This window comes from Vombatus ursinus, unplaced genomic scaffold (genome assembly GCF_900497805.2).
Source record: "Vombatus ursinus unplaced genomic scaffold, bare-nosed wombat genome assembly UNPS02014772.1, whole genome shotgun sequence".
Taxonomy (NCBI): Eukaryota; Metazoa; Chordata; class Mammalia; order Diprotodontia; family Vombatidae; genus Vombatus; species Vombatus ursinus.
In genome coordinates, this window is record NW_020954550.1 from 13,480,512 (window position 1) to 13,496,971 (window position 16,460).

The 16,460-nt window shown below is 34.1% G+C and overlaps 1 protein-coding gene across 1 annotated transcript in view; it reads right to left on the bottom strand.

Annotated features, from left to right (window-relative positions):
- Positions 1 to 16,460, bottom strand: part of IPO11 (importin 11) — a 216,045-nt gene that overhangs the window by 118,376 nt on the left and 81,209 nt on the right. The window contains exons 17-20 of the mRNA XM_027863585.1: positions 11,234 to 11,267; positions 10,669 to 10,709; positions 8,517 to 8,633; positions 7,285 to 7,398 (exon numbers count right to left, since the gene is read on the bottom strand). Of these exons, the coding sequence (XP_027719386.1) occupies positions 7,285 to 7,398; positions 8,517 to 8,633; positions 10,669 to 10,709; positions 11,234 to 11,267 (306 nt within the window). The remainder of the gene's footprint in view (positions 1 to 7,284; positions 7,399 to 8,516; positions 8,634 to 10,668; positions 10,710 to 11,233; positions 11,268 to 16,460) is intronic.

Genomic DNA, 16,460 nt, shown 5'->3' on the forward strand with positions numbered 1-16,460 from the left:
CTTCCATTTTAAAAGAGAAGACAAGCACATATAAAAAAATATATAACATAATTTAACAAATACATACATGTATACTATATACATGTGTGTACACATATACACAAAAGTAGTTAAACACAAGATAGTTTATAAGATCAGAGGAATACCAAAGATATAATTTCTCAGATTTTATTTAGCAAATCATTTGATAATATCTCATGACAGTCTTATGGACAAATTGGAAAAATAAGAGCTAAATCATACTACAGAACTGTATGCATCTGAAATTAACTGAATGGCCAGGCTCAAAGAATGGTTGTTAATGGTTCAATAACAATTTGGCATGAGTTCTACAGCAAAATGCACTGGATAAAAATGTAACTTGGATAAAGGTATAGATCGCATGCTTATCAAATCTGCGAAGGACATAAAGTTGGAAGGGATAGCTAACACATTGGATGGCAGAGTCACAATCCAAAAAGACAAGCTACAGCAATGGGTTTAATCCAGTAAGTTGAAATTCAATATGGATAAATGTCAAGTCTTACACTTGGTTTCAAAAACTCAGTTTCACATGTATAGGAAGAATGATTAGGGAAATCTGTCTGGAAAAGCTGTAGCGGTCTGAGCAAACAACAAGCTCAATATTGGTCTGCAGTGTGCTGTGGCAGCCCAAAATCTAATATGACCTTGGTCTGCATTTAAAGAAGCATAGGTTTCAGGAATAAGGAGGTAATGGTCCCACTGTACTCTACCAGGATCAGACCATACCTAATGTACTGTGTTCAGTTCTTAGCACCAAAATTTATGAAAGATATTGATCAGCTAGCAAGTATCCAATAGACAACAGCCAGGACTGGGAAAGGGTCTTGAATCCATATCAAATGAGAACCAACTGATGACGCTTGTTATGTTTAACCTGGAGAAAAGAAGACAAGGGGAGAGACATGACAATTGTCTTCAAGTATCTGCAGGGCTCTAATTTGGTAGAAGAATTAAACTTGTTCTGTTTGGTCCCACAGAGAAGAATCAGTAGCACCGCATGAAAGTTACAAAAAAGGCATTATATAAACTTGACATTAGAGAGAATTTCCAAACAATTAAACCTATGTGGAATAGGCTGCCTCAAAAGGTGGTAAACTCTCCACAGAAATCTGCAGGCAGAGATTAGATGACCACTTGTTAGGACTAGGTGGGGGATAAGAACCCCCCAAACTCTAGAATTAAGTAATTCTGTTAAACAACTGTCTTCTACATTCAAAAATCAGAAATGACTTTCTAATTACCAAATAAAAAACACATTTTGTTGATGCTGTTTAGTTGAATTCTGCCCTTTTCCACCCACTCAGATTAACGAAAATTAAAAAAATTAAGCATTGTATTCCAACCAAACTGGCCTTCTTGCTGTTAGTCACACCGGATACTCAATATCTCATCTTGGTCTCTGCACATGCTGTCCCTCCACTAATTACTTCCCCAATATGTTCATGTTTTCTATACTCTACACCTCAAAACCATCCTCTGTGTTCAATTACTTCATGTCTCAGAATACAAGGTAGTTTTTCTTTGACAAGGCTAAGCCTTCCACGTAGGTCCATCACATCAACTCTTTTGCAAGTCCTTCTGGAGTTTTCCCTGTGAGATCATATCACTTATCATTTACTCATCTTTAATCTTTCACTGTTCGCACCAGATTCTATCCTCTGAATCATATATTTCCTTTTGGTTTTTTTTTAATTTCTTGATTCTGCTATTCTCCCAAATGAGAATATCAACCTCTCATTCCCCTTACAATAAGCTTGAAAATGGCACAGTCTACACTCACTGCTTCTACTCCCCTCACCACTAATTCAATACTTACTCCTTAATTTTTCTTTAAATGTTATTTTGATAACTTCTTCTCTAAACAATATTATCAATTCGAAATCCTCTCCCTCTCTCCCTAAAGAACTCACCTTTGTAACAAAAAAGTACAGTTCAGCAAAACAAATCCTCAACTCATTTAATGTAACATTTATTTTAAAACTCTGTATAATTCACATTATGCCCACATTGCTAACTCCTCTAACATCAGAAGTCCTAGAATGAAATGGCCTTTCTCAGTTCTCCTTGACCATCTTATAGCATGACAGTGTTTTCTACTTCCTTCTGAAAACTGGTACTCATCTGTATTGGTCTACCTGACAATTCATTCAAAATCTCTTCTATTAGCTCATCTTTGCTTGTTGTTCCTTTTGCTACATCTTTTTCTGCATTTTCTCCCACGGTAATCTCATCTGATGACAGAGGTCAACTTATCAACTCTATGTAGATGATTTCTAAATTTACATATCCTAACTTACTATCTCTCTACACTCTTTGCAATTTCATCAGGTCTTATGTGTTTATCTACCATCTCTACACATAAGACTCCCAGATCTACATATGTGGTTGTACTCTATTGAAGCTCCAGTCTAGTATCACCAGGACATCCCATAGGTATGAGAGCTTAACACAGTGCCTACCACAGAATAAGTGCTTAAGAAATGTTGACTGAGGGGCAGCTAAGTGGCACAGTAGATAGAACACCGGCTCTGGAGTCAGGAGGAACCTGAGTTCAAATCCAGACTCAGACACATAACACTCACTACCTGTATGGCTCTGGGCAAGTCACTTAACCCCAACTGCCTTACCAAAAAAGAAAAAAAGAAAGAAAGAAATATTGACTGACTGTTTGATTGATAGATATTACAAAGTCAACATATCCAAAACAGAATTCAACATTTCTGCCATATCTACTCCTCTTCCAAACTTCCCTATCACTGTCAAGGACACTACCATGTTTTCAGGTTCAAAACTTCTGTATCAGTCTTACTATCCTTTACTCTCACACTACATAACCAGTCAGCTGCCAAATCTTATCATTTTCACCTTCACATCTCTTGTATCTATCCTTCAGGCCCTCATTATTCCTCACCTACAACATTGCAATAGCTTCCTAATTGATCTTCCCGGATCTACTCTTCTATCCATTTCATCTTTCACACAGTTGTCAAAGTAATTTTCCCTAAAACTCAGATTTACCCATGTTATTCCCTTCATCAAAAACTCCAGTGGCTCCCTCTTATCTCTACAATCAAATATACTCCTCTGTTTGCCATTTCCATCCCTTCACAATCCAGATTCATTTACCTTTCTAATCTTTTTACACAGTATTCTCCTTAATGTAGTTTATAATCTAGCTAAATTGTCTTTCTGTTCCACACACTACACTCAAGGTCTCTGGTTTGTGCCCTTCTACTGGCTGTCCCGTATGCAGAGAATATACTCCTTCCCTCCCCTCTCACTCACGTGCCTTGTATAGTCCCTTGTTTCCTTCCACTACCATCTGATTTTGTTCACCACCAGCTGATAGTACTTGCCACACAGCAAATATCTCATTTTTTTAATATATTATTTCCACTCAGTTACAGAAAAATATAAGCTCCTTGGTGACAGATACTATTTCAACTGCATCTTTGTATTCCCAGCACCTGGCTCATAGGAGGAGCTTGATAAATGGTGGATTGGAGGCCAACTCCACCTGAGCATCCTATCAGCATTACAGACTTAACATATCCAATAAAAATTTCCTCACCTTCCCAATAAAAACTAACCCTACCTCCAAAGTTTAAAATTTCTGTCTGGGTCTACAATCAAATAAGAGAAATAGAGTAGACTGAATTTTAATTTGCAAAACTTTGAAGCTCCTCCCTAGCAGCAAAACCTTCTTTTTAATATCAATATTTTCTTGGTGTGCAATCAGTGTTGCTGGGAATCATAGAACGTGGAACATCATAATCTCTCAAGAAACAAAACTACCAATGCTATATAATGGGATGTTAATATGTCTAGGATGTTGTTGTTGGTGTTGTTGATGACCAAACAAGAAATAAAAAGATTCATACAAGTTAAAATTCACAATTTGGATTACCTGAAATTAAAAAGCTTTCTGACAAACAAAACCAATGCATCTAATTTTAGAAGAGAAGAAGGTAAATGGGGAAAAAAATCTTTGCACCAAGTTTCTCTGATAAAGGTCTTATTTCTAAGATATATAGGGAACTGAGTCAAATTTATAAGAGCCATTCCTCAATTTACAAATTGCCAAAGGTAGTTTTCAAAGGAAGAAATCCAAGCTATAAATATATTAAATTAAATAAATAATAATAATATAAATATATTATATTAAAAATGCTCTAAATCACTAGTAATTAGAGAAACGCAAATTAAAACAATTCTGAAGCACCTTACTCCCATTAGATTGGTAACACTGCCAAAAACGGAAAATGGAGGGGCAGGTAGAAGGTGCAGTGGATAGAGCACCAGCCCTGAAGTCAAGGGGCCCTGAAGTCAAATCTGGCCTCAGACCAAATACTTGACACTTACTAGCTGTGTGACCCTAGGAAAGTCACTTAATCCCAACTGCCTTTTAAAAAAAAAAAAAAAAAGGAAAATGGAAAACGTTGGAGGTGATATGGGAAAACAGATACATTAATGAAATGTTGCTGGAGCTGTGAATTGGTTCAGCCATTCAAGAAAGCAATTTGAAACCATGCCCAAAAAGCGATTAAAAATGTGAATACCTTTTGATACAGCAAAACCTCTGCTTGGTCTATTCTTCAAAGATATCAAAGATAGACAAAAAGGACTCACATGTACAAAAATTATTTAAAGCAACTGTTTTTATTACCGCAAAGAATCAGAAATTGAGGGGTTGCCTATCAATTGAGGAATGGCTGAACAAACTATGGTACATGAATGTGATGGAATATTTCTCGGCTGTAAGAAATGCTTGAGGGAATAGTGTCAGAGGAACCTTGGAAGACTTATGCAAATTTATGCAAAATAAAGCAGAACCAGGAGAATAATGAATAAAAGACAAACAACTTTAAGAACTGTGATCAAAATAATGAAAAATCACAATTCTAGAGGATGCATAAGGAAACAAGCTACACAGCTCCTGACAGAGAGGTGATAGACTCAAAGTGTAGATTAAGACTTTTTTTTAGATGTGGTCAATAGAGTTTTTTACTTGAATATCTATACATGTGTGTAACAGGTACTGCTTTTCTTGCTTTCTGGAGACATTGTAGAGGAAGAATTTAGTCAAGAGAGAATATAGACTTGAAAACAATAAAACTAAAATATTAAAATTAAAGTTATATAATGATAAATTTAGATTATCAACTAGAATAAAAATATAATTCCTTTATAAAAGGAAGTGTCATATCAGAAACAATTTTTCATCTATAGCTCAGTAAGTAAGGCAGCAATGAGTCAACTTAATATAAATTATGAATGATGACAGCTCAACAGAAAAAAAAGCAAATGTCTATAGTGAGAAATGATTATAGTCTGCTGAAAAACCTTTTTTAATTATTCAAAAGATAATGGTGGAGAAGGATTTCATAAATGGAGATCAAGAATGGCTATAACAATTTCCACTTTTTGCTCATGGTGTACAAGTAAAAGAAACAGGGCTCTTGGCAATATGATAAATGAAAAGAGCAATGGACTTGTAGTAAGAATACTTCAGTTTCACTCTCAACTCCACTATTTCTTAGGCATGTGACTCAAGGTAAATAACATCATTTCTCTCAATCTCAATTTCCTTATCTGTAAAAAAGAGAGTACAATTTACCTTTTGATTCTTACAATAATAAAATCAAAAGACATACTTTGAAGATATTGAAATGTCATAAAAATGTCTGCTTTACTTTTTTTGAAAAAGCAGTTCACACCAAGATGGGATGTGGATATGTGAGGGAGAAGGGAACACAGAGGTTATCTAGTTCAAAATTCTCATGCACTTAGGCTCACACCCCACTGTTCTGATATATTCTAGCAGTGTAACCATGAGCAAGCAACATAAGTTTTTATGACCTTCACAATTTCATGGGGATAATATTTGTACCATCTACCTCAAAAGGTTTATATGTATGTGTTATCACTGATTTGTTCATTTAACAAGCATAAAAAGTATAAAACATCAAAACGATTAAAGGTAGGATAAGTATTTTCCCCAACTTAATACCAGTCTTCTTCCTTGTCATTCTCATCCTTTCACCTCTGGGAACACACCAAATACTTACCTAACGAGTCCATCTTTATATAAACCCTGGCAACTGTTATAAACTTCCTCTCCTCCCAGAGAGCAAGACCTAGGCTAGAGCCTTTCTAAAAGACTACTTTCCTGTCTGGTCTTCAGACCAGATGGAAAGTACTGAGATATGCTCAAAGAGAAAGATATTTGTCCTACCCTATAAAAAGCAACCTAGGGATATCTAGAATGAAATGAAACCTGATAATGCCACTTTATATGATTCTGGTTCTCCTACCTCTATGAACATTACTTCTGCCTCCTTTTAGTACTTTCTTCTGCTAAATACTAAATACAGTGAGCTCGCACTCACACTCACACTTATCCTCTCTTGCTCTCTCTACACACACACACACGTATGTAGGTGTGAATGTGTGTATATACACACATATATACATACTAATATTGTTTCTATTTATTCTCTTTCCATTCATTCAGTGATTCTCATTATAAATATTATCTATTCCACAGTTTCAGCTTTTACTGTTACAAAAACACTTTTCCAACTCTGATATTTCTCCAAAGCCTCAAGTCCACAATTCCACAATTAGGCATCACCTCAAATACAACATGTCTAAATATAAATTCATCATCTTCCCTTCCACATTTTCCAAAATCACTATTCTGAACTGGCAATTTCTACAATGATTCTCCTAGTCAAACAGGTGTGATAGATCAGTCATCTTTGTCTCTTCCTTCCCCCAAAAACAATCAGTTAGTGAGATTAGCTAATATTTTTATATTTAAGTAAAAAAGTCATAGTTATATATTGGATTGGAGAAGGGAAAGAACGACTTTGAAGAGAAAGCTACTATTATGAATCTGAATAAAAGTCCAAACCAATGAAATTCAATTCCTGTGGCCATGGTTTCCTATTACTTGGTGACTTCATGCCTAAAGTCAGAAACATCTAATAAAGTGACTACATATGCCCTGTGAAACTGCAATGGCAATATGATAAGTGAAAGGAGGAAAACCTTCCCATCAGTCTCATGAAAATTGTGTAAAATGAATATGTGAATTGAAGTTATCTTGGAAAAGTCATGTGTTTCACATTACAAAAGCATCAACTAATAAAACTAAGATGTCAAATTATTTTTCAGTCATCAGAAATAACATCAAATTTTATAAAAAAAAAAAAGAAAGAAAAAAAAGAAAAGAAAATAGATGTATGAATCATTTACCTGAACAAGATGAATAAGAGTAGTCAAAATGGCACATCTGAGCATATTATGTTCTTCACTCTGCTTCCAAAGTAGCGGTAAATATTGAACCAAACATCCTACATAGGGACGTATCTACATTTAAAAAAAAGGCAAATGGATAATAAAAGAGGCCAACTTCTTAAATAAAGAGTAAAATATACATTGCTGTCATTTTAGTTATTATAAATTCCTATCATACTACAGATATCTGCTTCTAAAAGAGCTTACAATTAAGAACAAAGTTACTCACATATTATAACAGACTAAAAGACATTGTTGCACATATCTGAAACAGCCGAAAAGAATCTTCAACTTTGTCTGATGAAGTGAATAGGAGTTATTAAAGCTAAATTGACAAACTATTTATATTTATTTTTTCTTGCCCTCATAAATTGATCTTCGTAAGTGAAATATACTCGACAAAGAAAAAGCATTTTTTCTTGTTAAGTAATTTTAATGGGAAAATTTTAGTCATGTTATATACTAAAAGAGCCATTTAAAACACACACACACACACACACACACACACACACACACACATCTTAAAATGTATTCTGATTTGTTGACAAAACTGGCTGGTGACACTGGGTCTGGGCAACTTACTGTCTCCAGAGAGAGGATTATTTAAGACTCCTATGGTTCATATCTAACAGGAAAATCCACAAATGTGTTGGGTATATTTGCTCTCCATTGACTATGGACTGTTTTCCCCAATCTCAGGGATTCTAACATATTGCCACACCGAAAGGCCCGGTGTAATGTATTTCACATCAATTAAACAAGCATTTATTATGTGCCTACTACATAAAAGGCATTGTACTTGGTACCAGAAATACGACGTTAAAAATTGGCACAATCCCTATTGTGCCTAAGAGCCTAGGATCCTAGGGGAAAGATACAGTATTTATCAAACATGTATAATACAAAGTTTAAAATACTAAGGGCATTCTACTTATTTAGTAGCCATAAAATACTAACATTCAACAGAAGTACTGGGTTATTATTTTCTGAATTAATGTGCTTTCCATAACTACTAATAAATATACGAAATTCAAAAGCCCCCATGCAACTATCTAATTTCCAAATTAAGAGGGTCTATATAAATGAGGTTTTACTTTAAAATATCTTGGAATGACAATGTTATTCGGAGCATCTAAATCTGTCTCCTCTCTATTCCATAATACTGTTAAATTGTGTACTATAACATTTACCTGCATGTTAACTCTTTCAATCACACAAGATAGGACATGTAAAACATGCATCTTTGTGTCACATTCTGTAACTTGCTGAAGTAGCTGAAAAAGTAGCGTGAACATGGTTTCCAAATACTATAGGTAGAAAAAGAAAAGGAAAAAAAGTTTTAAGACTTAGATATAAACGGGAAACACGTGTGTGTGCACATATGGGCATATTCATACATATAGGTACATATATGTAGAGGTGTATACACACACACACACACACACACATTCATGTGCTATTGATCCAGAACAAATTCTAGCATGAAAATGAATTTTGCAAATATTACATAGTGCAATTTTAAACTGACAATGTTTAACATACTAACTCATCATTATTACCAATTAAAATGGCCTTTAAGGAAGGTTCTGTTGCTCCTAAAAGAAAATAATTTCCATGGGAGAAAAGGGGCAAGCATTCCTAATTTAAGATGGATAAATAAGTTAATGAGATCTCATACTAATATGTTCTCACACAAGTGTGTGTGCATGCAAGTACGCACTGCCAACCACAAAATCTTTATTTCTCAGGTTCATTAAGGAATAGCCTACCAACTACAGATGAGCATCAGGTATCTGGTACGGTCCAAAATGAATGATAATAGCTAACAACTAGCCTTTATTTTTGATTTATGCTTTAGATATGTCAATTTAGTCCTCAAAAAAAAAACTGTGAAGTAGGGGCTATTATTCTTCTGATTTGCTAGATGAAGAAATGGTAAATGCATACCGAATGTTGAAAAAAATTTATTCGAATTTAAATTATACATCTAATGTCTAGTTTATAAATCAGGCACTGAAATTTTAAAGTATGTATAAGAAATGGCACATTTTTCAGAGCAGTTTAATATTTTGCAGGAATTTTATAAACTATCTTTTTTACAAAGGGTCTAAAGTGACTAAGAAGTCTCTCATTAAGAAGTAAACACAATTGTTAAGAAAAAAAGTATAATTGTTCCTGGTTAATAAATGATGATGGGTCTGAACAAATATTTACAAATATTATTCTATGTTTAGCATTTTATCCCCATCCCTAAATTACCATTTTTGTACCTATGAGCTAAAAAGTGATTCCACACATTAATTGTAAAAAGGAAGCGGGACTTAAGTGTTACATTTTTAAAGAAAGAGAAGGTTCAATATCTCAATATTTTTAACTTTACCAATGTGAAACATGTTCATATATGAATGTGTTTATGACAAATTTTGTACATTCATTTATGTCTTTAATCACTGCCTCTGTATTAACACTGCCCACAACAGGTACTCAACTTGGTGCTTTGAAGAACAACATACTTACACTGACAAAACAAAATTAGTCTAAGTACATATGTAAAGTAAATTCTATGCACAAAGAGCCAAGTTCCTAAAAATGCCAGCAGGGCTCTATTATGTACCACTTCTATCATCAAAACAACTGCACTTTAGCACTATATAACAACAAATACAAAAGAGAAGAGAATTCAGTGATTACCTGGTCCAAATCACACTGGAAAGATATCTAGTTACCTTGAGGAGATCAACCAGCCCAAACTCCTTACTTTGTAGATGAGTAAAGCAAGACCCAGAAGGAAAAAAATTTGTTGCCCAAGATCACATGGGATATAAGTGGTATAACCAGGAACAAAAACCTAGGACTACAAACGCTAACTTGAAGAGAACTACAAACCTCAAAAATGCTAAAATAGCTAATACTGTTCTGTAAGTTCTACCTCTAGGCATGACCACATTCACATGTTTTGTTGTATATTTTTTTAATTGTATAAACACTTTTTTTTTCATCTAGCCATCTTAAGGTGAAACAGCAAACATGTTCTATTACCTTAAGTAGAAATATAAAAAACAAAAATGTTCTGGTAGGAGTGAAAAAGAAGAGATTTACAATTATTTGTACTAATCATTACTAGTAGCTGATTAGACAGCTCTAAATAAACTGCAAGATAAAAAAAGTAGCCAGAAAATGAATTGATTAAATCAATAACTAAAAAAAGCGTTCAGAGGAATACTCTAACCACTGAGAAAACACACGACATTTACATGTAGATTATGCTTTTTAATGTTTCTGGCTCTGCCCAAAAACAGCTGTGGGTTGGATGTGCCACAGTAGAAAAATGAATAATCTTACCGGCAGAAACTGATCTGTTCTAAATTCAAAATCATCAACAGGTGAATAGGAGTTAAGGAAGAATGAAGTCAACATTCTAGGATTACCAAAAACATCTACAAAGTAGAGTTAACACAATAAGCATGCAATAATATTACAAAAACTGTCTATATAAAGTTCTGTGGTAAAAAGTATTTGAACAATAATTTATTGTAAAATATAGAAACATGATAAAGAAAATTAACATTTTAAGGGAGTTTAAAACTCTTCACAAGGTAGTGGTAAGCCTATCTTTCTAGACTAATTACATTTTACTCCTTTTCACACAATCTACATTATAGCCAAATGAGCTTACTTACCATTCCTTGTATAACACACTACATGTCTCTTCTGTAAGCCTATGCACAGGGGAGGGAGAGAATCCCAAAAGTCTAGAACTACTGAGCTTAATACCGCACTTAGGTTTCAGGGACACTGTGTTTGTATGGCTTACATTTACCACAGTTCCTGGAACACTTATTACAAACTTAGTACACTTAGTACAAACACGTATTAAATTCTCGTATATTATCACAAGAAAGGATATTTAACTTGAGAGTTGTAGCTGTTTCAATACGGACCTAAAACAAAGTACATTGTGAAATTCAGACAGATAAAGAATATGTATGTATCCTATGTATATATGTATTATATATATATATGTATATATAAAAAACACATATATATATGAATGTTAAGGCAAAGGAAAAATCATTTAGAAATCTGCAGATGAAATCCTAGTTACTAACGAATGTTAATATTAAAGTAGCATGGCATAAGCATTCACTACTGAAAATAAAATTTTTAAAATCAAAGTTTTACTAGATTTGCTTTAAATAAGCAACAACAAGAATTAAAGAAAATGTGCTTACTGGATGTACATTTCTAAGACTAAAGCAATAATAACAAATATAAAAGTTATAAGAACTCACATTTACAAAGTGCTTTGGGGACAGAGACAAGACCTGAGATCACACTGAATGGACAGATGGAGAAAACTCCTTCCACAAATGCAGGGCAGTACCTTCTCTGTAAATGAGTCTAGAGCAGCATTTCTCAAACTTTTTAGTCTTAGGAACCCTTTACATTCTTAAAAATTATTGAGGATCTCAGACAGCTTTTGTTTTATATGGTTTATATTTAGTAGTGTTCTGTAGGTATTCTTTGAGCTGATTGTAAAATTTGAGGTGTGAGCATTCACACCTCAGAAACTGGCAAATGGTACAAATCAAGGTTCAATTTATTCTCTGTTTATTATCCAATCTTAAGAAAGTGATGGAGAAAATGTTAATGTAGATTAAACCTTAAAAGGATGTCCCTGAATAAAACTGTTGCCCCCCCAAGCCAGTTGTTAAATATTTAGTAGTGTATCCCTATCATATTTACCATATCAGAACTTTAAATGGATCATTTTTTAAAATATTAATTGATTTTAAGATAATAAATCTGCTGCAGGCTAACAATGCCTATTTTTTAGTGAAAAATAATTATTTTCCAAAACAAAAAAACTAGTAGCATGGCGTTTTTTTCACAAATCTCTTTAATATTTGGTTTAACTGAACACAACTGGATTCTCATATCTGAGTTTGCACTCAATCTGTTGTATCAAGTTGTTCTGGAAGAAGTATGTGAAGAAAATATGCCCTCACACAAATATGTAGTTGAAAAGAGGAAGACAAATAACATCTTATCATTATTTTGAAAATAGTTTCAATCTCAGGAACTCCCAAGTGTCCGCAGACTACGCTGTGAGAACCACTGGGTTCTCTGAGAACTGAACACTGACAGTTTAAGTACCTGCCCAGGGTCACACAAACTTTGTCAGAGATGGGACTTGACCTTGGCATTCCTAGTGCTGAGGCTAGCTCTCTAAACATTTTATCAGACTGTTTCACTGTGCTTCAAGGTTTACAAAATGCTTTCCTCACACCAACTTTGTGAGACAGGTAATGTATTATCATTATTACTAATGAGGATGAGTATGGATGGATTAACAAAAATGGAATGAAGTATTATAAAATTTCAAATTACAAAACACAACTTTATATATCTTTTTTCTTTCTTCAATCAATAAATCAATAAACATTTATTAAGCACCTTATATTGTGCCAGGCACTGCACTTCTTAGTAAATAAATCTTACAAAAAAAGAATTGATCACACTTTCTATCCTTCTCAAAATAAGTTATCTTAGAAAATCAGATTCACTGTGAAAGACAAGTTACATACAATGACCTTCAATTAAAATATCAATGTAACATCTTCTATTTTTTCTTTTTCTGGCCCTCTGGGTTCATTAGTATGGCAAATTCCAGAGGAGGGAAATCTCTATGCCAATTCATATTGGCATGACTTAAAGTCATAGAGTGCTGTATGAGACACTGAGAGATTAAGTGAGTCACAGGTAAAATATATCAGAAGTCGGATTTGAAACCAGGTCTTCCTGACTCTAAGGTCAATCCCTATCCATATCAAATATTTCATTGATTAAATAACTTGTACAATTTGTTAAATTTTTTAAAATTATTTAACCCAGACTGGTTTGTCTCACATTTCATATCAGACCAGCTTTTTTTATTTTAGAAGAAAATTCATTTTAAAACATTACCATCCTATAGATGCATCAGTATAAAACAGTAATATTATTGGTAACATTAAGAATTTGCCACATACACACACACAAAAAAAAGATGTTTTAAGACATATTCAACTAAAAGATTCAACTAAGAGCCAGAAAGAGCCCCAGAGGCCAGCTGGTGCCACCCATACCTGACCAATATAATTTCTTCTAATACATCCCCAACAAGACTGTTAGAACACTACTACTGAGGGGAAAATCAATGGAATCTACTCTACTTTTCAGGCACACTTAATTGTTAGTAAGTTTTTCCTTAAGAAACCAAAATCTGCCTCTCTATAACTTCTACCCATTGTTCAGTCGGCCAGAAAGTATTTATTAAGCACTTAATGCACCAGATGCTGTGCTAAGCACTTGGAAACACAAAGGCAAAAATAGTATCTGACAAAAGGTACTCATATTCTAACGGGAGACAACATTTCAATAACACCTGAGATAGGTAGTAACACCTAAGATAGGTAGTAACCTTAAAGGGAAAAGCTGCAGTAATTAGAGATATCTGGAAAGGCCTCCTAAAGGTGAGATTTGAGTTGAGTCTTGAAGGAAATCAGGGAAACTACCACTAGAACCATGCAGAGCAATACATATATTAAATTGTACAAAGCAATAGTAAAATGTAAACAAAAAACATGTATGATCTGTAAAGAGTAAAATGTAAAAATGTATGAACTGCTGCATGAGACTAGAAAAAAAAAATCACTGGCATCAACACATTATAACAGAGGGAGAACTTCTCTATTACAGACACTACCCTTATTTACCCAGATAGCAAATCTTGAATGTCTTCTCAACTTGCATAATTCTTGTCTATATTAACTCACAAATAAATCATAAAAGATCTATCCTGAAGCTACAGACCATCCTCTAATTCTTTTATTATTTAAAAATTGACCAACAAACATTTATTAAGTGCCCCTAAATGGATGAATTATTCACAAGTTCTCCCTTAGACAGTCAAAGATGTTAGCTAGAGGAGCTGGTTTTAGCATGCATCCAAAAGCAGCAGGAAGCAGCATTTTGTGGCCATTTGGTCATCTCCTAATGCAGCATACTGTTATTATCCTTTATAAGAAACCATCTGAACATAAATGCAATTTATATAACACCAGCTATTGCAGATGAGGAGGAAAGAAAATCTTAGTGTTTGCCAAGATTCTCTGAGTTATGTCAACCTATGCTTTTAACACTCAACTATTTCAATGAAAAAGTGGGCATTTGGCAGACAGCAAAAAAAAAAAGTTATAAATATGACTCAGGAATAAGAAGAAAAAAATGCCAAAGGCTTGCAGAAAAAAAAAATAACACACATATACATATACATACATTCTTATACATATACACACATGTATTATGTGTGTGTACATACATATATGTGTGTGTATATTTCAAGCCAAGATAGCATGAATACTTCCATCAAGAGAGAATTAGGAGGCAACAGACATGAAAAGCCCAAAATACCACTCCCAAAAAAGAAAAACAATTTTGTTTTAAGAATCTGGGAAATGACTGGTTACCTATGCATGAATTATTTCCAAAACAGCTGTCTGTATACAGTCAGGCAAGTCTTTCTTTTAATTTGAAACTGATTTTGATTTTTATTCAAAATCAATAGTAAATTAGAAAGAATAAAAATGAACATGATAGGCAATGAAAACTCAAACTTGACCTATGAAAAGTGTCTGCTAACACTGAAAAATGGAAAATGAAACAAAGTTATCACCATCTCCTTAGAAAGTTTAATCAATGTAAACAAATCACCACAGAAGAAAGTGAGAAAGGCCAAATACCATCTTAACAAGCAAACACTGAAATCTCTTCCCCAAACAGATAGATACGGTACACAAAGGCAACAACAACAGGTTTAGAAGGAAGTACCTAATGGAGGATTATGAGTTATACGTAACACCTGATGAAACAACAAGAAGCAGTGGAAAGGGGAAAAAACGTTAATTTTTTTTTTTTATAAATGCTTATGTGTGTCTGGCATTGAGCTCTGTGCTGAGATATAAAAACAAGCATATAAAAGAGTCCTTGCCTACAAACAAGGAACTTACATCCTTTTTTTTTTTTTTTTACACGAGGCAATTGGGGTTAAGTGACTTGCCCAGAGTCACACAGCTACTAAGTATTATGTGTCTGAGGCCGGATTTGAACTCAGGTCCTCCTGACTCCAGGGCCGGTGCTCTATCCACTGTGCCACCGAGCTGCCCCCAAGGAGCTTATATTCTAACAGCTGGAGATAACACATAAAGAGGAGCTAGAGCTAGAAAGGGCAGAGTGGGAATGATTACATGCATATGGTGGGAGAAAAGGCAGTGACCTAATTAGTGACCTAATTCTGAGCAAGACAAAATGAAAGCTCACTTATTAGGGCCCAACTTCTCAAGGACAGAATCCAAAGTTTGCAAAGAGGTCCAAGACAGATTATCCTGAAAGTATTTATAGATGAAACTATAAGCTGAACAACAAACAACCAGAAGATAGAAAAGATGTGTAAAGTATTTTAAAACAAATCTCTTTCTCCATTAATAACAACAGTAGAAAGGACTCATAATCCTTAATATCATAGGGTCATAGATCTAGAGTTAAAAAGGACCTCAAAAATTAGCTAGTACAACCCTCTCATTTTACAGGTGAAGAGGCCTATATGACACAGGGGGGAAAATGGCACTTAAAAAAAAAAAAGTAGGAAGAGAAGCTAAGTAAGATGCCTGTTCATGAGTTCACTCTCTGGAGATGGATAGTATTTTTTATCATGTGTCCTTTGGAATTGTCTCGGATCACTGTCTTGATCAGAGACTAGCTAAGTCTTTCACAATTGATCATCATTACAAGATTGTTGTTAATGTGTCCAGTGTTCTCTTGGTTCTGTTCACTTTACTTTGCATCTATTCATATGTTTCCAGGTTTTTCTGAGAGCATCCTGCTTGTCATTTCTTATAGCACAATAGTATTCCATCACAATTATACACAACTTGTTCAGCTATGAACAACTGATTGAAATCCTCAATTTCCAACTCTGCCAGCACAAAAAGAGCTGCTATAAGTATTTTTGTACAAATAGGTCTTTTTCCTTTTTTTTTGATCTCTCTGGCATACAGACCTAAAAATAGTATTGCCGGGTCAAAAAGCAAGCA